The sequence below is a fragment of the Plutella xylostella genome, chromosome Z (assembly GCF_932276165.1).
Source record: "Plutella xylostella chromosome Z, ilPluXylo3.1, whole genome shotgun sequence".
NCBI classification, from domain to species: Eukaryota; Metazoa; Arthropoda; class Insecta; order Lepidoptera; family Plutellidae; genus Plutella; species Plutella xylostella.
In genome coordinates this window covers 7724477-7751277 of record NC_064012.1, presented here as the reverse complement: position 1 = coordinate 7751277, position 26801 = coordinate 7724477, and the positions used below count along the sequence as shown (strand labels likewise).

At 40.7% G+C, this 26801-nt stretch overlaps 3 protein-coding genes across 3 annotated transcripts in view; 2 read left to right on the top strand and 1 right to left on the bottom strand.

Annotated features, from left to right (window-relative positions):
• Positions 1-7417, top strand: part of LOC105389788 (glutamate receptor 1) — an 88362-nt gene extending 80945 nt beyond the window's left edge. The window contains exon 18 of the mRNA XM_011560967.3: positions 5944-7417. Within this exon, the coding sequence (XP_011559269.3) occupies positions 5944-6012 (69 nt within the window). The 3' untranslated portion in view covers positions 6013-7417. The remainder of the gene's footprint in view (positions 1-5943) is intronic.
• Positions 7418-12884: 5467 nt separating this feature from the next.
• LOC105389799 (putative nuclease HARBI1) lies at positions 12885-13929 on the top strand. Its single transcript, XM_048632859.1, has 3 exons — positions 12885-13074; positions 13362-13494; positions 13619-13929. Exons 1-3 carry the CDS (start codon positions 12950-12952, stop codon positions 13787-13789), a joined length of 429 nt encoding a protein of 142 aa, XP_048488816.1. The 5' UTR covers positions 12885-12949; the 3' UTR covers positions 13790-13929.
• Positions 13930-14321: 392 nt separating this feature from the next.
• On the bottom strand, positions 14322-17239 carry LOC105389798. Its single transcript, XM_038122127.2, has 4 exons — positions 15380-17239; positions 14855-15052; positions 14666-14755; positions 14322-14582 (listed from the first exon to the last, which is right to left on the bottom strand). Exons 2-4 carry the CDS (start codon positions 14993-14995, stop codon positions 14322-14324), a joined length of 492 nt encoding a protein of 163 aa, XP_037978055.2. The 5' UTR covers positions 14996-15052; positions 15380-17239.
• Positions 17240-26801: the final 9562 nt, after the last annotated feature.

Genomic DNA, 26801 nt, shown 5'->3' with positions numbered 1-26801 from the left:
GTAGTGAAGCTTACTAAAATAAATGATGAAATGTAATATTCACGCTTATTAAATTTATTATTATGTAGTCTGAGCCTATCTGAAACCTAGTTAAACATTGTGAGATATGGCGTTTCGACTTTCTCCGTGTTCGGCATCATAAGGGTCACAGTGACAGTTAAATAAAGTCAATTTTTCTCTCCACCTTTAGTTTGCAAGGTGCGGGTGCCTATATAAATAGAGTGAGTCGCCCGCGCGCCTCAGTTGGTTTTTGATTTTTGAAGTGAACACTTCGGCAAAATGGCTCAATGTAGCCACGGTTCTCGTCGGCTTCGCTCCGAACGGGGAAAAATATAATATTGAATTTGCGGAGTCCTCGCTGCCGGGAGCAGCGTGATGCGGACCAGGCGGCGCGGGGCGCGGCCACCGCGACACGTGGCGTCGGGGAGCGGGACCTGCCGGCTGCTGCGCACGCAGCCATTGCTGAGGATTTCGCAACGGAGGTTTGAGTTGATAAGCCGTGAGTAAAATGCTATTATTTACTGCTTTTAAAAGCTCAGCCACTGTTCATAATGCTCCGGCGCTTGGGGTTTTTATCCCACGCAGTAGGGTCCGATTCAATAGTCGTGGTGATGATTGATCACATATTCCGGTCCTACTAGTGGCGCTTGAGCTAGATACTTACATTAATGACCGCTTTAAGTAAAGCATATGTTAATTTTATACAGGAAAAAATAATAAAAATATATTTTTCTACCCTCAATTTCTAATATTTTTAGAAAACAGTTGATAAAAACTTTGCTATTACAATAATGCACTTGATTATAGCTTATGTAAGGCTTTACAAACAGGAGCTTTCCAGGACCGTCATAGGATTTTTTACAGGAAGCACGTGGCTCCGAGTTTCAGTATGTTGGGACATTGTGGCATGTGCGGCAAGTAATGTGATCCGCCGGTACCTACCCGCTGAAGGGTAGGCAGGCCGATTCGGTGAAATTGAAGTTTCGTGTAACCTGCACCCGGCCCTGTGCTCCCGCGCTGGCCGCCGTCTCGTGCCACCTGCATCGCAGCGTACACCCGGCCCTGCGCTCCTGCCCTGGCCACCGGTTCGTGCCACCTGCATCGCAGCATACACCCGGCCCTGTGCTCCTGCGCTGGCCGCCGTCTCGTGCCACCTGCATCGCAGCGTACACCCGGTCCTGGCCCTGGCCACCGGTTTGTGGTACCTGCATCGCTGCATAGACCCAGCCATGCACTCCTGCCCTGGCGGCTGTACACCCGGTCCTGGCCCTGGCCACCGTTTTGTGCCACCTGCATCGCAGCGTACACCCGGTCCTGGCCCTGGCCACCGGTTTGTGCTACCTGCATCGCTGCATAGACCCAGCCATGTACTCCTGCCCTGGCGGCTGTGTTGGCCCACCTGCATCGCTGCGCACACCTGGCACTCCTGTTCTGGTTGCCAGATCCAAACGCCCCCTGTCTGTGGAAGAGATTTTTTGCTCAGCGGAACCGCCTGCACTATTGCTAGCACGGTCATCATCATCATCAGCCATCATTATGAGTGACTTATTTAGAAGGTATCGAGTAACGTGCGCTATTCATCAGTGATTTTGGCATATGCAGACGAACGTTTACTGCCAATGTTGGTCATGTTAGCCATACAAGGGCACACCAACGAAGCCTGAGTAACCACCTGCAGTCGCCGTAGCCGCATCGGCATGGATGACGACAAATCGGGTAACGTGCACCGCTTCTAAAAGTGTTATAGCACTTCAATTTGATGACTCCGCTGAGGTAGGGTATTCTATTAAAGCAGCTTTCTTCTGAACTACAAAAGTGACCTGTAGACTGCTCCTGGGGATAGTTGTGCAATCAATTTTTTATTTCGATGTCTCTGCTGAAGAAACTGTCTAATGCAGCTTTTGTTATAAACTGCCTAAAGATCATTGGACTGCTCATGGGAATGGTGACGCACGGTAAGTACAGGAGCGTTACTCTATACTGATGAGAAACGAACGAACGAGAGCTGTCGTGCAATCGGCACGTTTAATACATACAAACAGATAGAGCGGCTCCCGCCGCAGTGCACTGAAAGTTCGTTTTTCGTCATATAAAGTGACCCCCCAGACACTATCTTAAGTGTCATGACACATCGGCAGATTCCAGCTTTGAGTCTTTTCTTTTCTCGGCTGTGAGCAAAGTGAATCCCACCGGCGAGTGTTCAACCTAAAAGCACTGAGCTAATTCCTGATTTCGTGAAAGTCGCTGTTGCTATACCATACCGCTTCACAAGTTACCGAATTTATTATGATCCTACTGTCGGGTGATCATGATCGGAGTGTCATCGCGGTTTCTGAGTGGCACCATATTAGCTGTCTTCCTTATGTCCCAGTGGATTGTGAGTGTATCCGAGCTCTTTGTTGAAAAATGCGTGAACCTCCTACGCAACAGCTGTCTACTAGTTGTGTATCGAATAAATCGAGTAACGGTGCTCTTGCACGAGACGACTACCTTTTGGTAAAATTATAACTTCCACTATTCTGGGAACATGCATATACCTACTGTGTACTGTGTATCACATCACGTGTAGCCGCAGCCCTACTCAATGTACGGGGCTAGATAATAAACAATGGCAGTCGTCATTAAATTTCTATGAATTTCGAAGGTCATCATTTGGAGCACAATCCAAAGGGTGAAAGTACCTATTCATGCCTAAACGGCTTCTCTAAGGAAAATGTATTTTAATTCGATTCTGGCGCAAACGTTTCATAACTATTTTTCAACACTGTATCTGCTGAAACAACTTAGACTGACTGGTTAAGATGCAGACGTGCCGTTTTCACAATTCCATTTTGAGTAATCCTCAACTGTTTTATGGATCTTTCAGTTAGTTACGTAACTAGTTACCAAGTAAAAAATTACTTGTGTCATGCTCGTACTCGCATCTCATTTAGGAGCTCTCTGGCCTCTAGCTGAAGGCTAGAACTGGTATATATATCTACTAAGCTAGTACAGAGCTATAACCGGGCAGCGGTGACGTGGTAGCTGCTTGATTTATTAGAGTTTGCTGAAAACTTTCTGAATAAGTAATAATTATTAGTCATAATATTAACTCTTCGCAGTTCTTTCAGAATGGAATACCAGGTCGCTGGAGTAGGTAACCTTCCTTAGCTGGACAACAACAACAACAAGCCTTTTTGTTTTAATGAATGTCACAGTTATTCGCTGTTCCACTCTCATATCGATGTCCAAGGAATTTTTCTTGGGTATAGCTAACTACCTAAGTTTACCTATAGATAGCCGCAAGCTATCTGCTGTTGGCGAACTGTCAGTTCTCAGGCTCGAGGTGGCTCGTCCAACTGTTCATGTTCCCGCCACCGTGATTGTTGCTTCCACAGATTAGAGAGTCTATGTTGGCTGTCGTTGCATCAGGTCTGATCAGGTACAACTAACATCTTTACGTACCATCTTTATTTAATCGAGCTATTTTGTTTTATCTAGGTTGACTTAATGGTTTTAAAATCGAACCTACAACAATGTAAGTAGGTACCTACCTACGTACCTTTGAAGTTGCAACAAGGCGAAGCCTTAAGGTTTTGGCCGAGACCTGCCCTTAGTGTTGACGAACATACCTAAAGGTGACCTTGTTAATGTTTTTCATATGAAGTACTGAACATTTTACTTATCCTGGTGGCATGACTGATCATTTACTTACCCAGTTAAGACATGTTAGCCGGGTTTAATTTGTCAACTATTATAATTGTTATTGTTGTGTTAATCAATCTTTATTAATTGATGTCATCTACCAAGGAATGCTGCCAGAGCTCATAATATTCACACATGATGATACAGAATGATAGTAGCCCACAAAATCGGTGCAAAGGCTTATAAAATAACTTTCCTTCCTAGTAGGACTGCACAGGAACTCGTTAACCGCCGAGTTAGTTAGAATACAAAATTAGACTGTGAATGTAGTGACCTGCATCATGTTTTGAAAAACTGAATACTTAGTTATCCGCCAGTGTCACAGCCTTCATCTAATCTTTTCCAGTAGCTGATGAGGCTGAGATATTTAGTAAAATTATCTTCCCTTCAAGCACCACTCCTCGTTCCAAGGACTAGATGCCGCGCCAGGTGTTGCAGGCCGTGTCGTCATACAGGGCTGACTGAGCAGGTCCTCGAGGCTCCAGGGTCGGCTACTGCATTTCTGAGGTCAGTCCAGAATTACATACCCTAGTCAGCATGTGCTGACCTGAGCCCCAGCGGCCTGGATCGATATTCTACATTTTACAGCTTTTAAATATTGTTGCAAAGTATTTCACTGGTTCCATCCATTCGGCTAGTGTATGTTAAAAATATTGCCTTGACAATAACAAGATTTTGATCAATAATTACTTATAAGTATTGCTTTCGAAGAGGCACTGTGTGTATCCATATGTATAAATACCTACCTATATTTATAGGTATATACCTTCCATAACTTTCTGACAAGTCAGGAATAATAAGGAAGTACTTAAGTCTTATGTATACTTATACCTTTCTTTTTAGTATATCTATGCATTATAAATTTATAGATTCAAATATTTATCTACTGATACACTCATCAGTAGCTTATGGGTCACAGTTGGTTTTCTCTCCACCATGCGATAATAAACACATCTCACAATGTTTAACTAGGTTTCAGATAGGCTCAGACTACATAATAGACGCATTTTTCCTGAAATAAAAATAACATATTATGTATCTAGCCTATCTGAAACCTAGTCATTTCTGCATGGTGATATTACAACTGAGGCGCGCGGGCGACTCACTCTATTTATATAGGCACCCGCACCTTGCAAACTAAAGGTGGAGAGAAAAATTGACTTTATTTAACTGTCACTGTGACCCTTATGATGCCGAACACGGAGAAAGTCGAAACGCCATATCTCACAATGTTTAACTAGGTTTCAGATAGGCTAGATACATAATATGTCATTTTTATTTCAGGAAAAATGCGTCTACTTGCTCGAAAATAATATTGCATTTGCTACATTATTATACATAATTTTTTGTACATTGTGATACGGGGGCGAAAAGTTAGTCAGTCAAGTACGCTACTCTGACACGATGTGGCCTCCACATCACATTGTGGAATAGAAACGGATCCTCACGAGACAGTAATGACTGTTGAATAATTCATGTCCGACATAGAATTACAAGATATTTTTAGTCGACAGTCCATCAAATTCTAGTAAATTCTGGGACATAAGTTTCCCAGAATACATCCTGAGGTGATTTTTTTAGGGTAAAATTAAGATATCAAAAACTACTTACGATTATCCTACTGTAATGACTAACATATCGTACTCGTACTACAATTTCCTCCCAATATAATAGGTCTATTAATATTATTTTTTCATTAAAATTAATCATACGTTTATTATTTTGACTCACTTTTAGTACAATGACTTCCTACTAGGAAGAGAAGTTATGGGACATGTTCATCGCAAAATTTATTAGAAGTGTAAGTTAACTGGCAAACCCTTTTGCAAGTTTTGCTCACCAGTCCACGTCCTTGAAGCACATCCCCTGCGTTCACTTATGTTCCTATTAAAATTTACTTAAATATTCACTCGAAACCTACCGAAAGCACATTAAAGCCTGCAACGACCCAATCGTGACTTAATAAATTAATTATTGCGTATCGATATTTAAGAATTAGATTTATTGAAATAAATTGAAACTCAATCACGTTACCATACCTGAGCAACAAAATAACGCAACGGTTGATGATGGATAGATATTTTCAGGATAACATAGTAAATAGTAGCTATTTAAAAAAAAATCACACATTCCATTTTAAAATCACCGATTCAGTGTTTCCAACACCCATTCTACAATAAAGCACCCTACATACGAATACAAAAAACCGTATTACTTCGACCACTAGTATTTAATTTATGTATTTTTTCCACATTTCAGTACTATGCTGGAAACAACCAAACAATCGCTCAAGACGAAGCCCTGCAAGCCAGCTTCACGCACGTCTGATCGGCGGCCAAGGACGGTGGCGCCACCCTGCGTCGATCGTCCCTAACTAAGCCAAGTCTCGCCAATAACAACGTCGATCTTTATCAACTGTAAAACTGAAGTACTGCCAAAAGCGACAGCTTTTTATTTAATTTTAAGTATTGTGGAACAACTTCATTATTACCCGTATATCAAGTGTGAGTATATAGTACATAATTTACGCAGACAGACACCCCACTCCAATTTGGATGGACAACCCCGTCTAGTACCTACATGGTTTGAGTAAACTGTGATAGTTTTCGTTTTCTCGCATACATAGTAGCGCCTAAAGCTGAACCACAATTAACCTCTTGATAAAAATGTATGTATTTGGATAATCGAATAGGTACAGCGTTTACTTTTTTGTATACGCAAATGGAAAACCTATTGTATATCATATAAGTACAATTAATTGTGTATCGGCGGATGTACAGAAAAATGAAAAATCTCCATTTTATGCCGATTGACGGATTAAAAGGCGAACATTTCCGTTTGCGTAAATCATAAGGCGCTCCGCTCACTACTCTCGTGCAGGGAGCGAAGCCCCTAAAAACTCACACTGATGTATCTCTGTGTGACATTTGAGAAAAGAGAATCCTTCGTAGCCTTTGGGACTAGGCCGCCGGGTAAGTGGTTCCACGAAAGTTGTTCCACATAGTTTTACAGGATGCAGGTTCATTCGAATCAGTATAATATAACTGCTAGATGATTCTGTAAAAAATCAGCGTAGGCTCATCCATGGCTCATAGATGAATGTAAATGTCACATGATTGTTAACCGACTTCGAAAAAAGGAAGAGGTTCTCAAAGCGTCTGTATGATTTTTTTTATAATAGGTATATGAATATGCCATTATTTGTTACAATCAACGAAGAGCCAACGTTGGATTTCTTACAGAATCTCTGAACAGATCTAAATGAGCAGCTAGGCAACTGCAACGAATTGCACCTTGTAATAGAAGGTTATAATCATAAAATTTAATTAAACCAATAATAATCCTAGGGCTGATTTTTCAATAGTTCGATAAGTGTTATCTGAGGTATAGAATTGTTGCCGTTACTGTCTCATACAAACATTCTGATGAGACATCATCAGAATTATTCCCCAGATAAATTTTATGTAGCTAACCATTGAAAAATCAGTTTTAAGGGTATTGAACTTTTCGCATTGATATCTGTATTATGTAAGAACTCTCAACGACAACAAAAAATATCATTGTAACCATGATTGTCGGTTTACATATTAATTATACATATGTAAACGTTTTGCAATTTTTACATACAAAAATATTATAAAGTCACGGGCAATGAAAAGGTTCCACTGAGAAAAGCACCAACTTATTCCTAAACGGAAAAGGCTAGCTTAATGACGACTTCTGCAACAATGAAGTTTACTGTTTAGTTAAGAAACATTTAACAGAGCATCAGGGTATTTACCAACTAAAAACGGTAATATTTTTAACCGACTTCAAAAAAAGGAGGAGGTTCTCAATTCGTCGGGATCTTTTTTTTATATTTTTTATGTATGTTCACCGATTACTCCGCCGTTTATGGACTGATTTTTAAAATTATTTTTTTGTTGTATTGTGTTAAGCTTCCAGGTGATCCCATTTTTTTTCAGAATTTTATCTCACCCCCAAGGGTTGGTAAAGGGGTAAAAACAGGGTATTAATTTCCATTTTGGGCACCTATTAACCGATTCTAATGAAATTTAGAACGTAAATATAGTTCTTATAACAAAAAAATATGATGGTGACCTTGAGCTGATCTGATGATGGAAACGGAAGGCAGTCCAAGGAACTCCTGAACGGTATATAGCAACTACCTCGTGTTTAGGCTTGAATGATTCGTATTGACTAGTAGGACTTATTGGTATCATTTGCATCTTACTTTTGATTGAATATTATTGAAAAATAACTAAAAACAATAAAATAAAATAATAATTTAAAAAAATCAAAAACCGACTTGAAAAAACCACTAAAATGTAAGAAATATTTGAAGTCGGTTTTTTAATTTTTAAATTATTATTTTGTTTAAATATTAAATTAAATCTTTGAAAAAATTGGGGTCGTTTCATGTCGGCATTTTGTGAGTGGAACTTTTTCGTTGCCCGTGAGAAACATAATGTCATAATCTACTGAATAATATTAGGTGTGTGTATGTGTGTAGTGTATTTAATTATGCAAGAAAATAATAATACATAATCGTAATAGTAGCGATGCCCGATTATCAAATTTTTTAAACTACTTTGCTCAAAATTACTGAATGAGAATCAACGCACAGCCGAAACTACTAAACGTACTTATCCTCCTGAAACTTACAGCGATTGTCTTTTTTTGTATTTGCGTACGCTAATAAAAGATTTTCCAAAATTTGATCCCTAAAGGGTTAAAAAATGGGGACAAAGTTTGTTTGAGATAAAGTGATTCCTATGTATAATCGACTTAAATTTTTGCATTAACTTTTTTTATTATAATGTAAGGAAAATGTGTTTCGTAAAAAAGGCAGAGTTTATTTACTTTTGGCGTTGCACTTACAGTAAAAATGTCTGATCGTATTACTTAATAAATTTCGAAGTTTTGCCTGGCAGAGTAAACTAAATACTATGAGTACTGCAACTTTATAGAAAAGGGCGGAAATGATACCCACGTTAGCAATGGGGTGCAACGGGGGAAGGGGACAGGGACGGGAAAAAAGTCCTTAGGGACGAGAGAACTTTCTTCATAAGAAGGAAAATATTCTAAGGCGAAGCAAAACTCGCAGCCGGGCAGATAGTTGTTTTTTTTTATAATTAATTTATATTGATCTTAAACAGATTTTTATTTTCTAATAACTGTGTAGTAAATGTGTAAGAATGAATGAAATTGCAATAGAAGCACAATGCATAAACTGCCATACATAACGTAGATAATTATGTACAAATTTTAATAAGAATCGATTATTAGATGAATATGAATCATATATTTTAGGTAGTTAGAGTTACCTAATCATTGAGTTAGTAGTACCTTTCTACTCCATAACAATAAGTAGCAGATAACTCACGCAAAAGTAACCTAATAATCAAATGCATCAGTAATTAGAAGGTATAATTAATAATAGCAAATCGCCACTTATAAAAAATATCATGATTACAACACTCATTCACGCTAAAAAAAATACCCTTGGGTGGATTCTTATAAAGGAATGTCCAATGAATTTACCATACTTAAATCTTTTTTTAACCTAGCCGTAGTAAATTCCTGCACATTATGTTTCCCAGAATCTACCTTGGGACACAAAATATGGAATAGATCCGATTAGGAGTCGAGCCTATTGCCATCCTTCGGATTTCAGATAGCACCTTAGGTACTATCAGTAGGCCTAGTATAATAAGTTTAGTAAACTATGTGATTTTTCGTTTTCTTCCATACAACTTTGTGGATTCTTTATTTATATTTGAATAACAGTGTGAAAGAAGAAAAAGTAAATTATGAAGTACTTACTAGCTGTTCCCGCGAGCTTCGCTTCGCCTTAAAAAGTTATTCCCACGGAAAAACTGCGATAAAAAGTAGCCTATGTTCTTTCTCAGGGTCTACACTATCTGTATACCAAATTTCATTCAAATCCGTTCAGTAGATTTGGCGTGACAGAGTAACAGACAGACAGACACAGTTACTTTCGCATTTATAATATTAGTAAGGATTGTTAGATTTCAACATTTGTCTTTGAATACCCAATACTATTCGTACTTAACTTTTTAAATAACTATGTGTCTAACGTCTATCTTTGTCATTGTATGTTTTTTTTGTATGTTACAAGTATATCATAGTAAAATAAATAGGTACGGTAGGTATAACAAAAACGATGTAGATAAAATAAAACATTCACATCTTCTGTTAAAGTAGTAGTATAGCTTGGTTTTTAATGTAATTTTTCTCCTTAGTAAATGTGTCTTGTCTTTGTCACTGTATGAATAATAAAAAAAAAAAGTTATTAAATAAAAACATACCCAGGTACTTATACGTATAAAATATAATATGTAATACAAAACTGTGTTTTAGATCAAATTTTCATCTTAAAAGTAGAAATAGTCAGTTTGTTTCCCTGGTAGTAATACTTAAAATTTTCTTCAATAAAATATTACTCTTGAAATATCTTGATTGTCTGTAATAATTATGTCATATTTAGGTTCAACCTTCATTCGTCTTCATTCATTGACGGTCGAATGGCGTAGTGGTTAGTGGCCCTGACTGCATGCCGAATTTGCTTGAAGTTGGGAATTTTCAAAATCTTTATTTTTGTAACTAGATATTGAAATTTTTATTCAGCTTCAGTAATTGAAAAAAACTATACAGCTACAACTAGATACCAAGCGGCGTTGGTAGCTCAGTCGGGTAAACGCCTGCTTCTCACGCTAGAGATGCGGGTTTGAATCCCGGCATTGACGTGTAACAATGAGTTCATTGGAATTTAAGTACCTACAATATAAACCATCGTTCTTACGGTTAGGGAAAATATCATGAGAAAACCTGCATGAGTCGCCTTGGATTTCACCTAGTCTAACCCACAAAATATAAAACTTGAGAAAATGGCATTTAAAGATTGGCGCACTCCAAAAATCCATTGTTTTCTTATTATTATAAATTTTAGTTCGGTATTTTGGACCGTAGAGCATTAATAAGTTCTCATCGGCACTAAGAGATCAGTAGTGGTACTCTCGACGCGCAATCGATTGTGTCACGCTTGCCTTCGAGTCATTTGGCACTCTGGAACACGATGGTGGCGCCACCTTGCATACCGTATTTGGTGGTTTTCGGGTGAACTAGTCTAAATTCGGTTACGAACGCAAGTTGGTACTCTTGACCACCATTTTGACAGTTGTCAATATTGAACATACTGGATATACGCAATCGCTAAGGCAAGAAGAAAAAAGTAACTTTATTACTTGTATTTGTACTTGTGAGTGGCGATTTTGTGTGGTTTTGTGTGGTACTGGTATTTGAGACTAAAGATGCTGTGTTATGGCTTATTTAGCACTACGAATAGCGATTTTGCGCAATGCGCAGCGAAGAGATATCCGGAGGCGCAAAAATCAGCGGCGAATGGTGAGATATTTGGACGAAGCAGTGGAAATGGGACAGGCGGAGTTCGTCGATAATTACCGCCTCACAAAAGAACTTTTTGATGAACTATGTGGAGACATAGAGCCCTTCATGAAGGAAGGGTTTAGGCCTAGTCCACCACGCTGGCCTAGTGCGGGTTGGTGGACCCCAACACAAGCAAGCTTGTGCTGAAAGTGTTTATTTATTTATTTGAAGACCAACAAATGATACACTTGTTACATACATCAAGGCTACATACTACATAAATAAAATACAGTACAGGCCTCTGACTAGGATTAAGGACTGCTGCCCAAGCAGCAACCACGGCTTAACGTGCCGTCCGAAGCACGGAAGCCTCCAGAAAAGAACCACTTGAAATTGGTCACCCATCCAATGGCTGACCGTGCCAGTTGTTGCTTAACCTCAGTGATCAGTTAAGCCTCGAATTCACTAGGGCACAAGTTCTGAGACTGTTACAGAACATCTACGGTGCATGTTCTCAGAACCTTTTGGTAACATGTCGTGATACATTTTGCTTGTCCACACCAGCAGTCTCCGCCGACATGTCGCCCGAGGAAGTCGTGGCAGTTAGTGCTGCGTGCTAGAAGTCGCGCACGCGTCCACACTCTGCAACAGCGGTCGCCAGACCTAGTAAAAAAAAATATACTCTATGCGCTAGACTGATGTCGCAGGAAGTTCTGTCTCGCGAGCCAAAACACGGAACCTGTTCTGCGACACGTAGATGTCGCTGTATAGTCGCGTGCGACGTCGCAGAACAGAGCGCGACGTCGCGGCGACACGTAGACGACATGTGCCTAGACAGGTTCTGCGACAATTTGTCGCCTAGTGAATACGAGGCTTTAAGCCTCGAATTCACTAGGGCACAAGTTCTGAGACTGTTACAGAACATCTACGGTGCGTGTTCTCAGAACATTTTGGTAACATGTCGTGATACATGTTGCTTGTCCACACCAGCAGTCTCCGCCGAAATGTCGCCCGAGGAAGTCAATAAGTTTTTTCTACGGGCATGTTGATGCTAGAAGTCGCGCACGCGTCCACACTCTGCAACAACGGTCGCTAGACACAAAGTACTCTGTGCGCTAGACTGATGTCGCAGGAAGTTCTGTCTCGCGAGCCAAAACACGGAACCTGTTCTGCGACACGTAGATGTCGCTGTATAGTCGCGTGCGACGTCGCAGAACAGAGCGCGACGTCGCGGCGACACGTAGACGACATGTGCCTAGACAGGTTCTGCGACAATTTGTCGCCTAGTGAATACGAGGCTTTACGATCACTGAAGCCCGCTCGACTACAGACGCTTCGATAGTGTCAACTTGACACTATTCACGACAATTTTTTATTTTTTTTCTCATTCATTAATTCTTTCACAAAGTATAGCTGTCACAATTCTTGTGGGTGGAGATTTTGTGTGGTTTTGTGTGGATTCGAGACTATAAAGGTGCTGTGTTATGGCTTATTTAGCACTACGAATAGCTATTTTGCGCAAGGCGCAGCGAAGAGATATTTGGAGGCGCAAAAATCAGCGGCGAATGGTGAGATATTTGGACGAAGCAATGGAAATAGGACAGGCGGAGTTCATCGATAATTACCGCCTCACAAAAGAACTTTATGATGAGCTATGTGGAGACATACAGCCCTTCATGAAGGACCCGACGAGGAGAAGCGACATCTCCAAGAGATATAGGGTAAGGATATTGGGATTCTTTTTTTGGCATGTGGACTTGAATGTATACTTACTTAATACCAACTTTTGGTTGCATTATCTTTTTTTGCCACTGGGAGCTACCAAAGGCTGGTCGGTAACAACCAAGGCACCCTGATGTCCCAGCAATCAGTATCGCGGGCTATAGCTGAGGTTACAGGTGCATTGAACCACCCCACTGTAATTGGGAAATGGGTAAAATTTCCTCAAAATCAAGAAAAGAGGGAAATTTTGAAAAGGAGGTAAGTTCTGACTCTCTGACTACATACTTTCAATTTGTTTTTGTGTTTTTGTATACTTACTTGAATTTATATACCCAGTCAATTAATTTGTACTTACTATTTAGGGCTTGTTCCACAATGTCTGGTTAGTGGCTACCTGTGAGATAAAATACATGCTGTCACTGTCAAAAAAATAATAACAGAAAGTGACAGCATGTATTTTATCTCACAGGTAGCCACTAACCAGACATTGTGGAACAGGGGCTTAGTATTCTATCTGATAATCATTGTTAATCTTATTTACACAGGTTTTATGAAAAGTTTGGTATCCCAGGGATAATCGGGTGTATAGATGGGACACATGTGGCCATAATCCGGCCTCAACAGAATGAGGAACGGTACTTCAACCGAAAACATTTTCATTCAAGAAATGTTATGATTGTAAGTATGCATTTTTTTCATTAATCATTATATTTTATCATATACCATTATATTTTCCTGTGCATAAAATAGATACAAATAATTTTTATGATTCCCTACCTTATTATGAATGTATTGTTTACAGATATGCGATGCTGACCTCAACATACTTTGTGTTGATGCATCATTTGGGGGTGCATCGCATGATAGCCACGTTTGGAATCAACACCCAGTTAAACAACATGTGATGGATCTGCAAAGAACTGGAGAGAGGGTGGCTTTGCTGGGTTGGTACCACTATACTAGTTTTCAATAGCTTCATTAAACATGGGAGATGGTGAAGTGTTCGTAATAACAATTCAAGTTGGCTCGCCAGAAGAGCACTATACCAAAAAACAGTGGACAGCACGCAACACCGTAGAACGAGCCATTGGTGTGGTGAAGGCAAGGTGGAGGTGCCTGTTAGGTCACAGGGAAAAAGGCCAAAATTATAAATGCCTGCGTTGTGCTGCATAATATATGCAACAATGCACACATTGTAAACATGGAAGAGGCAAATGAGGAATTGCCCGGTGCACTGGCTCCTGCAGACAATGAGGTGCAGGTAGAACTGGCTGGGGGCCAGCGTAACGAGGAGTTGCAGAGGGGAGAGGCAGCTCGGGCGCAAATGGTCCAATTACTTTGGGCCTCTCGCTGATTTTTATTTTGTAAATAATTTAATAAAACAGTGTGTAAAATTTGAAAGTATATTTTCATTTTAAAACCTCAACATAACAATAATTAAACTTTTAATACATAATCTATGGCTATGCAAACATAGCATCAGCAATTCGTGCTAGTACTAGCAATTAATGCTGTCTATTGTTGTAATTGTTCAATGCACTAGCAATTAATGCTGCCCCATCACGAATTGCTGATGCTATGCTTTGCATAGCCCTTGCTGTGAGCAATTCAGCCTCTACACGCTTCTCTTCAATTGACGCCATTCGGTCCACTTCAGTGTCAACTTGTGTACGGCGGCGCCTCGGTCTTTCCACCGTGGGAGGTGGATGGGCTGACCTCGGTGGAACCTCTACCTCTGTTTCCACATTTATCGTTGGCTCTGATGCCTAGAAAATAAAATTAAAGTACTTAATGCATTTTATTTACATTGTAAGAAATCATTAACAGTGAGATTATGTCAAATATTTACCTGAACATCCGGAAGCTCTGGGTCTGCCTCAACTATTACAAGAATCTCAGCCATCTCGGGCACCTCAATTGGAGTGTGGCATCTTGCGGTCTAGAAATAAAAGTTAGGTATATTTGGAGAACAATTCTCTCTATGTATGGCACTTCAAATATCTATGAATAAACAAATATAAAATATTTGTGTATTTACCTCCTGAGCAGGAAAGGGGTTGACTGATAGGTGTTGGTCTCCAGTGGCGAACTCCTCACCACCCATGACCGCCACCATCCTCTGCTCGATTTCTGAAAATGGGGGTGTGGGATCGCTGGGTCCTCCCCCTGTGCGTCTCATTGATGCCGACTTTTTAGCACAAATTATTTTGAGAAAACATTTTTTCTCGGTCCAGTACTAAAATATGAAAAAAATACGTAAGTATATAATATTTTAAAAGGTAGATTATATATTAATTATACTTTAGTACAAGGTCAGTGGTAAAAAAAACAGTAATTACAGACTTAATCATAAATCTTCAAACTAATAATAATTATTATTATAAAGAGGACTAATTTGTGTATGAAATACCATAGTATTTCATTCATCATTACAATGATATTTTATCCCTGAGTACTATAGGCTACTTTTTATCCTGGAACTCCAACTGGGAAACTTTTCAAGGCAATGCAAAGGTACCACAGAAAATCAGGTTAGTTATAATAAATATATACCTACACTTACTTTGCTCCAGCCGGGCCCGTCTTTAACTGCACCACCTACCGCATTCAGGGTTGATGCCAGTGTAGCCCATTTTTTTTTCGATTCAGCCCGGCCGTGTGCAGTTTTAAGAAGGCCTCTGGCTAGGCTTGGAGTTTTTTCCAAAAACTCCACCAACAATTCGGTTTGGCGAAGAGTTGGCCGATTTGTAAAACTCTGAAGAAATGAAGTACACTCAAATTAATGATTGTGCATACGATAATTAATGCAACTACATACCTACATATTGTGTAAAGTAACTGAATAAACTTGATTTCTCCCTCTACGTGAATAACTTTACTTACCATGGTAGAAGTTAGTAGACAGCGTTGGGCAGGTTAGAGAGAGCACTCGAGAGCTTTATTTACGCCTTTATAATATCTACTGCAAATTTATTACCGGTAAGTAGCTACCTACTACAACTTGACAACAACAGACAGTTTTCACAAACAAAAAAGTGTTATGGTCATGAATGAATCGTGTCAACTTGACACTATTCACGTCAGTTTTTGTTATTTTATCCTTTTCATTCATTCTTTCACAAAGTCGTTAAAAAAGTTTCAAACAATCGTAACCAAATTTTAAGTGAAACCGAATTGTAACCAAATTGACGTCAAGAGTACCAAATCTAAATTGAAATTGGTTCTGACTCGAGCACAATATTAACGCAATATGAATAACCGTCTTGCGTGTCAAGAGTAGCAGTACATAGCTTGTAGCCGATGACAATTACCCTGTGTTACGGCAAACTAGAACGCTAGTAGACGAGTACACTAGATAAAACACAACCAAGATTTTGTTCCAATTTTAAGGTAAAAATATTGTAACTGGACTTTGTAGAGCTCCGAACCGTTTACTAATTATTGTTCTCCGATAGGGCGATTCCTCAAAGGCACAGATCGACTACAAGGTTGCTTCACCGAAATAATGCTTGTCCGATAACACGGTTAGCCGAAAGTACTTTTTGATGACGATAGGTTCAACGATAGAATGCATTTTCGAACAGTAGTTTTGTGGAACCGGGTTGTGAAGAATTATTTTGTTTTACTGTCTAGCTAGCGGCAGCGCCGCGGCGGCTGGGACGGCGGCGGTTGCTGCAGAAAACCTCAAATGGCGCAAATACAACGGTCTGTCTGACAGCCACATATTTGTGCCGTTTGGGGTTGTGGCCGTGGTGACCCGATACGCGACGATTAGTAAAAGGATTTTCGTTGCGCCTGGTCGAGGTGTCCAGGGACCGGAGGGCTGGTAGCGATCTCAGCCAGCGCATCAGCCTGGCTAGCTATTGTTTTTATTATACCTAATTTTTTTTTATTGTAGCTAGCTTTGTAAAGTACCTAAGTACCTATCTTATCTCTATGCACTTTGAGAGGTCATATCGTGGAGTGGTAGGTAGTAAAACACAGAAACTCAGGGTAAAACACAATGTCCACTGTATTGTTAGGTTCTACAGACACTGTAGGTATAATATGCAAGTGAGGTAGTCTCTGCTTAATACTAATATTCGCGAAGGGGGCGCAAGCGAGCGAGATCTAGCCGGGAATACGATTTGGCGCCGACTGCCTGCGCGGGGTCCGCTGGTCAGTGGCGCGAGCGGCGGTGCGCGGGGGTGAAGAGCGAGAGCGCGGGATGCGGTATGCGCAGTGAAGCTGCGCGAGAAACGTCGCGGCGGCGTGGGACGCTCCCATTTTGGCGCGTGATTTGGTTTCACGGTAAAGCGGTTGGAAGAATGTTAAAGAAATTTAATGTTTTTTCTAAAATTTTAAAACAATTAATTGAGATTAATAATCAGAATCAGTTAGGATTGTAAAATTTTCTTCACTGTTATTATAATATTTTGCTCCAGTTGAGCTTTATCGTTAGAAATTATTTTAACTTTATAATTTTTTTTTTTACATTAGCCATCTAACTAATTCAACTATAATCTAATTTTTAATCCGGCTGAATTCTGACATTTCATAAGTGATGCTACTATAAAAGCTCTTCACCGATAAAAGGAAAAATTTAGATCCATTTCTGGGCAATGATTTTTTAAAAATGTTTTTATACAAAAAATAAATTTAAATATTTACTTGCCCAAGTAAACTAATACAAAAATATTTCAATATACTAGCTGTTCTCGCGAGCTTCGCTTCGCCTTAATAAGTTTTCAACAACAAGTGTTCAGGAGAAACACAAATATACCAAAAGTTACTCTGCTTAGACTGCTCCCATATCATTGTGAGCTCAACCCTATAGAATTGGTGTGGGCTCAAGTGAAGGGGCATGTCGCAAGACACAACACAAGTTAAAAAAAAAACTATTACTGGAAGGTATAAGAAATGTTACTACTGAGAAATGGCAAGAATGCATCAGCCACATAATCAAAGAGGGAGATAAGATGTGCACTCTCGACGATTTCATTGACAGAGTTACAGAGTCTCTAATAATTCATGTCAGCGATGCTGATGATGAAGATACTGATGATGATGATGATATTAGTAATGATTAGAGATTTTAATAAACAAATATATTTTCTTTAAGTACTTATATTTTTCACTGTTTGTGATGAAAAGGTACGTAATTATTTCTCACCGTAGGTAAATCCAATTTGGAGCGCCGCACTTAGTAAAATGGATACATGGACTTTAAAAAATTATTATATTCTCAGATGTCCAGACTCGTATTGAAAAAGTGCCCAGCCAAAAAAGGTTTGTGATCTCTGATATGTCTAAAATTAATAACTATCAGGATTCCGTTCCGTAAGATTACAAATTAGAATATAATTGAAAAGTATTTTTCATTCTTCTCAGAAGAAGTGATAAATCCTCAGAGGACTCTTAGGCTGTTTGCAGAAACCTACGTTCCTGGATCGCTGGATGGGCACAGTGATGCACATACAGGGCAGTAACCTACCAGAATCAGGCCAAGTAATGGGGACTGGAGAAAAGCCCTTCACAATGAAAACAAAATGGCTTTTGGTGATTATAATTTTGATATTTTTCTGAGATCTGGGATTGCCCAGACCAATGACTCATTTGTCTATACAGGGTGTTAACTAGAATGCGTTTGAGCGGGAAATGGGGATTAGTATTAGTCTAACCAAGCACGTTTCTAAGAAAAAAAACATCAGAATGTCGAATATTTATGTTTAAAGTCTAAAGTAAAGTGGAAAGTTTTACCTTAATCAAAAACATGGTCACCCTACACAAACACATAACCAATGAAACATTCGATTGCAAAAGAACACACACTGTAAATTTGTTATCAACTTCACTTTTCATAATTTATTTGATGTAACTATGATTGTAATTAATTACACAGTAGGTAATAACAATTATTAAATAAAATTGAAATTATTCATGGTGATTAATGACATACTAATCAACAATTAAACAGCTGATTGTCATAAAGTTTGATAGATCGTACAGAATATAATTTATGACTTTCTAGGAGCTCAGAACAATAATTAAACCTTTTTACTCAGAATAAGGTAAGCGTTTAGTATTCACCCTTGATACTCACCACATTTTATTTTTCTTTTATTACCTAAAGATGCGTACAGACCGGCGCAACGAACGCCCACCGATGGACATTTATCATACATAATACAGGGGCAGATTGAGCAACGAAGGTCAACAAAACCCGTTCGTTGGCGTTCGTTTGGCCGGTCTGTATGCAGCTAAAGATAAAAGACCACAATGCATAACAGGATGATAACAGGGTCTACTTCAATGACGAATTGGTTTACTTACACTCGCTCATCTCGATTTGTGTTGTGTACTTGCGATTGAGACGTCTTTGATGACGAATAGTACGGAAATCCTCATAATAAGTATGGCCTCACTTTAAATACCAGTAGAATAATAACAATCTTGCGTATCATAACCATCGAGTATTTATGATAGTCATTACCTTCTCTGTGGATCTAGTCTGTCAGTCAGTCATTGTTGTTTACTTGTTTACAATCATTTTTTACAATTATTACCTAAAAGGGAAAAGGTACTTACAATTCTATCCTTTGATTACCAAGCCTTGTTCCTCATTTCGTTTTATGTTGTGCTGTGCTGTGAATACGTGTGACCTATGTTATGAAGCATAAAATGAAAATGTTCTGTATTCATAAAAGATAATTGTGTATCAATAAAGTGATACTTATGGAGTAAAATGAAATGTCTACAATGGATTGGGTACTTTGAGTACCCAAAATCTCGGTAGGTACCTTGACGATGTGGCTCCACGAGTGTGGTGCAGATGCACGCATACTTTTTTATTGACCTTGGCTTTGAATTGTTTGGCCTTGATCTTGGCTTTCAAGTTCATGGTCATTCTGTCAAACGTACCTAAACCTGAATAGGATGACTATGAAATTTTAAAATGTACTAAATAAAACTTTTTTATGTTGGTCAGCTTAAAGCAAATAAAATACGTTTTTTAATGTCTTATCGTGTTCAGTATCATCAGCTGTATCTACCATTTCCCGCTCCAACGCAATTAAGTTAACACCCTGTATAATTGTTCTATTATTCAAAACGGATATCAGTATGTTTCTATGTTCCCAATAATAAAAGTAACTTGATAAAGAGGTGGTCTATGGTCACGTCAACAAAAACATCGAAAATTTTATAATAAAAATTATTTACAATTATTACGGTATATAACTAGTAAAGAAAGCCAGAAAAGACAGTTATTGTGCGGTACATCCTATAGCCGTAAGCACTAAAGAAGGCCAGTGAGTGTAGGGTATATCCCATGGCCTCAAGTTCATTGAAAACAAGCGGTGCCTCGCAGGGCCCACCGCAGCCGACTCCACCCGCGGCACGGCCACGGCGGTGACATGAACCACAGAGCGAGGTGCGGCGGACGCGCGGCGGCGTCGGGATCCCGCCGCAGCGGCGAGTTCCAGCCCTAATCCTGTGCCATCTGCCTACTCTGGGCCTTGAACCTAGTGCAGTGTTGTATGCGGACGAAACTCTGTACTTTTTCGCTTTATTCATTTTATGGATCCTGGGATATCCATTGTTTTTTGTGTGATTTATCCATCGCTATTTGGTTATACAATTTACCATAGTTTTAGAATAAGTATTTTGCATAAGTATACACTTACGCCATTCAGATTGGCGCATGTCTCAGGCTGCTAGCCAGCCTTCATCGACTGCATCACAGGACCTCGTACAGTGTCCTGAATGCCCCAGCGGGTCTCGCCGGTACAGGGGACAGAGAGGTCTAAATATCCATAAAGCCAGAGCCCACAAAACATCAGGTGCCGCACCACAGGTTGCCGGGAACACCCCAGCGCCCGCAGCGCCGGGCGGCGCCGACGACGGCCGACAGACCCCCGCGGCAGAGCTCTGGCGCGAGATAAGTAATTACAAGCAGTCCCGCCCCACGGTCAAGCGTATACCGCGCGGGGCGAGGACCACAGTAGCGACCTCCCTGTCGTCGTTAGCGACCTCCCTGTCGTCCTGTATAAACGACGTCAACAATAAAAATGACTTAAGCAGCTGGAAAAATTTACTGACTTTCTCGTACCGGACACTGCACGTGGCTAGGGGAAAGGATAATGCAGGGGGCTCCCTAACCCAGAAAATTAAGAAAAACTGCAGCCATCCGGACGAAAACCAAGAAACAAGGAAAATTCTTTTGATCAATCATAAAACTAACAATATTACCCAAAAAGTAGCCTCTAAATTAAATGACGGGGACATAAAGGGAACCGCCTGTCTTCTCTTCTCCAGTGATGCAGTCGCCCCCGACACCCCGGAGACCCTGTCAGCGCTGGAGTCGAAGCACCCGCCTCCAGCAGCAACCTTGACTCTGCCGGATGCCCCCGATCCTTCTGCCCGCACGCCCGAGGCAACACAGGAAGAGGTGCAGGCCGCGATCGCATCCTTCAGGAACGGGTCGGCCGGTGGCATCGACGGCCTAACACCGCAACATTTGAAAGACCTGATTTGCGGAGCTACAGGAGTTGCCGGCCGGACGCTGCTGGATGCTGTGACGCGGCTTGCGAACCTAATGCTCTCGGGCAAAGTATGCGATAATATAGTCGACCTCTTATATGGCGCCAACTTATGCGCACTACTTAAAAAGGATGGGGGCATACGACCGATCGCTGTTGGTAACACTCTCCGCCGCATGGTGTCCAAAATCTGCTGCAAGCACATTTTAAATCATCTTTCGTCTAAATTCCAATCAACACAGCTCGGTTTCGAAACAAAAGGGGGCTGTGAGGCCGCAGTGCACGCGGCGCGCAGCTTCCTGCAGCACGGCGGCGGGGAGGTGCTGCTGAAGGTGGATGTAGCCAATGCCTTCAATTCGGTGGACCGGGGCGCCCTGCTGACAGAAATTAAAGACCACATCCCCGACATCTTCCACTACATGTGGCAATGCTATAGCAAACCAACTAAATTAATATATAAAAACAATCTCCTACAATCAGCCGTCGGCTGCCAGCAGGGCGACCCGCTGGGTCCGGCCATTTTCAGCCTCGCGATACACCCACATATCTCTTCCCTTGCCTCCAAATTTAATGTATGTGTGGTACTTAGACGACGGGACACTGGGGGGTGAAGCGAACACAGTCCTTTCAGATTTACAAAATATCATAAATAAATTTGACTCGATTGGATTAAAACTAAATTTTTCCAAATGTGAACTTTTTTTAGTGAACAAATACCTCCTGGCGAAAAAGAGCAAATAATCAAGAAATTTAATAGTTTAGCTCCGAACATAAAATTAATAAATAAAAGTTCAATTTAACTATGTCCTGAGATGTACCACACTTTGGAAACACAAAATCCTCCTAAATACTTTAGACGACCTGGTCAGGAAAACACTCGTCGAAATTCTAAATTGCCCGCTTAACGACAAGTCCTGGATACAGGCAACATTGCCAATAAGATTTGGAGGCACGGGAATCAGAAGTGTATCCGCGGTGGCACTGCCGGCGTTCCTGTCCTCAGCTCACAGCACCTCTGACCTCTATGGAAAAATTATTTACCCAGAACGCATGGCTGGATGTTACTGGCCGGAGCCAAAGCCTCCCGATTGTGCCTGGCTCGCAGAGGCTCTGGGACGAGCCGCTCTGTACACAGGTCCAAAAAAACCTTATAGACTCGGCACAAAACCCTGCAGAGCGAGCCCGTCTCATGGCGGCTGCGGAGCCGGAGTCAGGGTATTGGCTACATGCACTCCCGTCAACCATCTTAGGGACCCACCTTGACAGGTCGACTTTCTCGTTGGCAATCAGCCTGAGACTTGGCGCCAAAATTAATGAGCCACACCACTGTCGTTGCGGCGGTGGAGTCGATGAGCTGGGCCACCACGGCCTAGCGTGTCAGCGCAGCGCAGGCCGACTGTCGCGTCACGCCGCCCTGAATGACGTCATCCGCCGAGCTCTTGCCAGTGCTGGCGTCCCGGCCGTACTGGAGCCCAAAAGGAGTAGCGCGCGACGACGGCAAGAGGCCGGACGGAATGACGCTCATTCCTTGGAAGAATGGGCGGCCGCTGGTATGGGATGCCACATGCGTTGACACTTGGCACAGTCACACCTACCAGCGACCGCGACCAAGGCAGGTGCGGCGGCAGCGACGGCTGAGGCGGCTAAAAGGCGCAAGTATGCAGCCCTAGGACAAGGCTACATGTTTGTGCCTTTCGGCGTAGAGACGCTGGGTCCGTGGGGGCCGGATGCAAAACGTATATACAAGGAAATTGCGACACGGCTCATCGACGCCTCCGGCGACCAAAGGGCTGGCACATACCTAGGACAAAGGATAAGCCTCGCCATTCAGCGGGGCAATGCGGCCAGCCTCTTGGGAACCTTGCCAAACGACGGCGGTGACCTAGAAAATATTTTTTATCTTTTAAGGTAGGTAGGTAGTTTTATAACATCTTAATATTTTAGGTACTATTTTAGTTTATGTTTTTTTAGAAAATGTGTAAGTATTTAAATAAATTTACTAACCACTTGATAAGTGTAAAGTATCGCATTGTTAAATAAAAATAATATAATTATAAACATAATAAGAAGTGAATTGTTAAAGTAAATACATTTTGTATATTTTGCAAACGGAAGTTATTTCCAGCTTCCGCCATGTTTTTTTTTCATATACGCTTGCGGCCGGTTGCGACTTACGACTCGTGAACATTATTATAAATTCTCGTTATTTGTGAATGTGTCTATCAGAAACTACTGAATTTTGTTGCATTAATAAATAACTTAGTGATATCAAGTGTGTTTGTGATTGGGGCACCCTTCCTACGGAATTTGTCAACAGTCAGACCGTTAGATGGCCAATCAAAAGCTTTATGTCCTTTAAAACCGGGGGAAAGGATAATACAATGCGGGCCAAAAGAAGTCATCCGATGTAATTTGACTCCCTTTTTTTCTAAACAAAAAACTTTGAATCTGTTATTTGATTTTTTTATTTGATCGTTTTGAAAATATGATAGGGAACGATTGGTGAGGAGCGTAAAAAACTCTTACAGTGCCACAAACTTATCTGTTCCGGTGACAGCTCCCATAAATGTCTAATATTTCTTCAATCTATAAGATTTTAAGTTTGCCCAAAGTGGTAATTCGCCCTTGCGGTTTTAATAAACCCATCTAATCTATATTAATATATAATTTATTAGTGAGTAAAGAGATATGAATCAATTTAGTTCGATCTCACCGGAACAGATAAGTTTGTCGCACTGTAAAGGTATTTTTGAAAGAACGGCCCCCTAAAGAAGAACCTAGCACGCTGATGGCTGAAGTCGAAAACATGGTGATGGCCGCCCATTGACGCACGTTTCAGTGGAACCAGGAAGCACGGAGGGCCGTACTCCTAACCATTTTCTTCTCGGAAGTTCCTCAAACCTTCCGGTGACCGGAGCGTTTGAGGAATTTGAACTGAATTTGAGAAAACAGTGGAAGGCACAGCTTCTTGCCATCATGTACTGGGGGCGGTGGATGAGAGAGGTGCTGCCAGAGCTCATTCCGCGGAGGAAATGGAATGAGGAGCAGACACGTCCACTACAGGTGGGTGACTTAGTATGTCATATTGAGCCTGATGCTCCCCGGAACGTTTGGCGGACAGGCTTAGTGGAGGCAGCCCTGCCAGGTAAAGATGGCAGGGTCTGGCTTGTCGAGGTCAGGACTCAGTCCGGTTGCTGGAAGCGACCAGTCACGCGCTTCGCCCGAATATCTTTTGATAAAAAGTGCTGAACCAGCACTAGGGTGGGGTATGTTGCCGACAAGTTTCCCAATCTTAGAATAAGTAAACGTTATCTCTATGGTTAGTATGTTCTAATGTTTTTTTACTTCTTCTTTTTTGACATCTCGTCGTCAGTCGTATTTTTAATAAATAATTTTCCAAAATAGCGAAGCCATTATAATTCACATCCACCGATAACAAATAAATGACATGAAGTGGAGTCACAGAAGATTGTAAAATCAGATTTGACTGAAAAATACACTGAAAAACTCAAAATATTGGGTTGCGAAATGACTGCCAAATAAAAAATACACAAAACTGATATAATTTCCCGCTCAAACGCAATCAAGTTAACACCCTGTATAACAGTTTCCTGATCGGACTTCGAAGTTGCGAAACTTATTTAGGTTTTTTTTGTTATCTACATTTGAATTATAATCACCCTATGTAGGTATCACCTTTGGTGTTGGTCTGAGTATTCACCGCATTTTACGGTACTGGTGTTGGTAAGTATCTCAGAACAATAATAGCTTATGGATAAGTAGCAAAAAATATGCAAAGCTTCGATCCTCGTTGGCACACATTAATGTATGTAAATGCTCCACTACACGTCTGTGGATACGTCCGCAGACGTACGCGAATGCATCTGCAGACAAATGTCTACAAACGACCACACGTCTGTTGATCGGTCAGTCTGAGTTTAATATCGGCAGACGCTACTCGCAAACATGGACATCGAAACCGCAGCCGCCGCAGCTATATAATATTTGTTTTGTATTTTTAACTGTTACTTGAGTGTGCATCGCAGTCGAGTTATCAAGAAGTGGAGAAGAAGACCATGGTGGATGCTGAATATACATAGGAATAGACTCACTGACTGAGGCGTCGTCGGACGTGTGGTCACGATGCCGGACGCTCGCGCTTGAACCCTTTGGTCTGCCGACAACAAACGAATCGAGGTCGTTGAGGATACGACGTTCATAAGTTATAGATTTGTGTAGTTTTAAAACAGCGTGCAGGATATAAAGTATTCTAATGGTAAGTAAGTCACAAATCTGGGGACGCATTCGCAGACGTGTAGAGGAGCCATAAAGGTTCACTATACGTCTGCAGATTCATCCGCAAATGTCTGCGGATGAATCTGCAAGCGACCAAACGTCTGTAGATCGGTCAGTCTGCTGGCATCTGAGCAGGTCCTCATGCCTCGTGCTAGTGTACTCCCTAGCACTTAGGCAGTGCCTTCTACCCTGCTAGGCAGGCACTATTGCAACCATTTTTACCACACTTTAAAATTAAATAAAAAATATATTATATCCATATAAATAAATAATAATACAAAATAACAGTGCACTGTAGTTAAACAGTAGACAAACTCAAGAGCTAGAATTTTTCACTGTGGTGAAAGGATAAACACCAGTAGCTGCCCAGGGTGTGCCGAATGTAGATAAGGGACAGGTGTAGTGAATGCAATCTCGATCTCGCGAGATCTCGGCCTTTCTGAGCGAGATTTATCTCGGGGTGAAAAAAAGCGAGATCTCGCGAGATTAACGAGATTGAAATCGAGCATAAAAACGTCCGCTTCGAAGCGATTAGTTTTAATACTTAAATATTTTTGTTTGTTTTAGAAGAGATTAGAGAAGACTGTTTCATTTTATATTAATTATTTTTATTTATAGATTTTTATTTTTTATTTATTGAATTATAGGTAATAATTTACACATAAAAAACAAGCTTAAAGATATTACATAATGCTCTCAGGATTGTACGCAGCACCTTCATTCGGCGTTATAATATATTATAATTATGTGTATATTGGCAACTTATGTAGGTATCTATTTGAAAGTGAGTATTACATATTATGATTTAATTACTAAATATTCATAGCAAGCAACAACGATACAATGAGCAGATACGTACTTCAAAGTTTATTTCTTAAAAGTTTATTAAAAAAATAAAATTTCAGACATAAATTTCGTCAGACATAGTTCGATGAAAAAATAAAAATAAATATTTATCTTACAATGCCTTTTATTTTTCTAATTGCTATAATACAAGTCATTATTTGAAAAAAAAGAACACACAAATCTACCAATCTCACGAGATCTCGACTATCTATATTCATGATCTCGCGAGATCTTGCTGGAGCCCCAATCTCGCGAGATTTGCATTCCCTAGACAGGTGATACGTCACTCAAGGATACCAGGATACGGATACCCCATCTTATAAG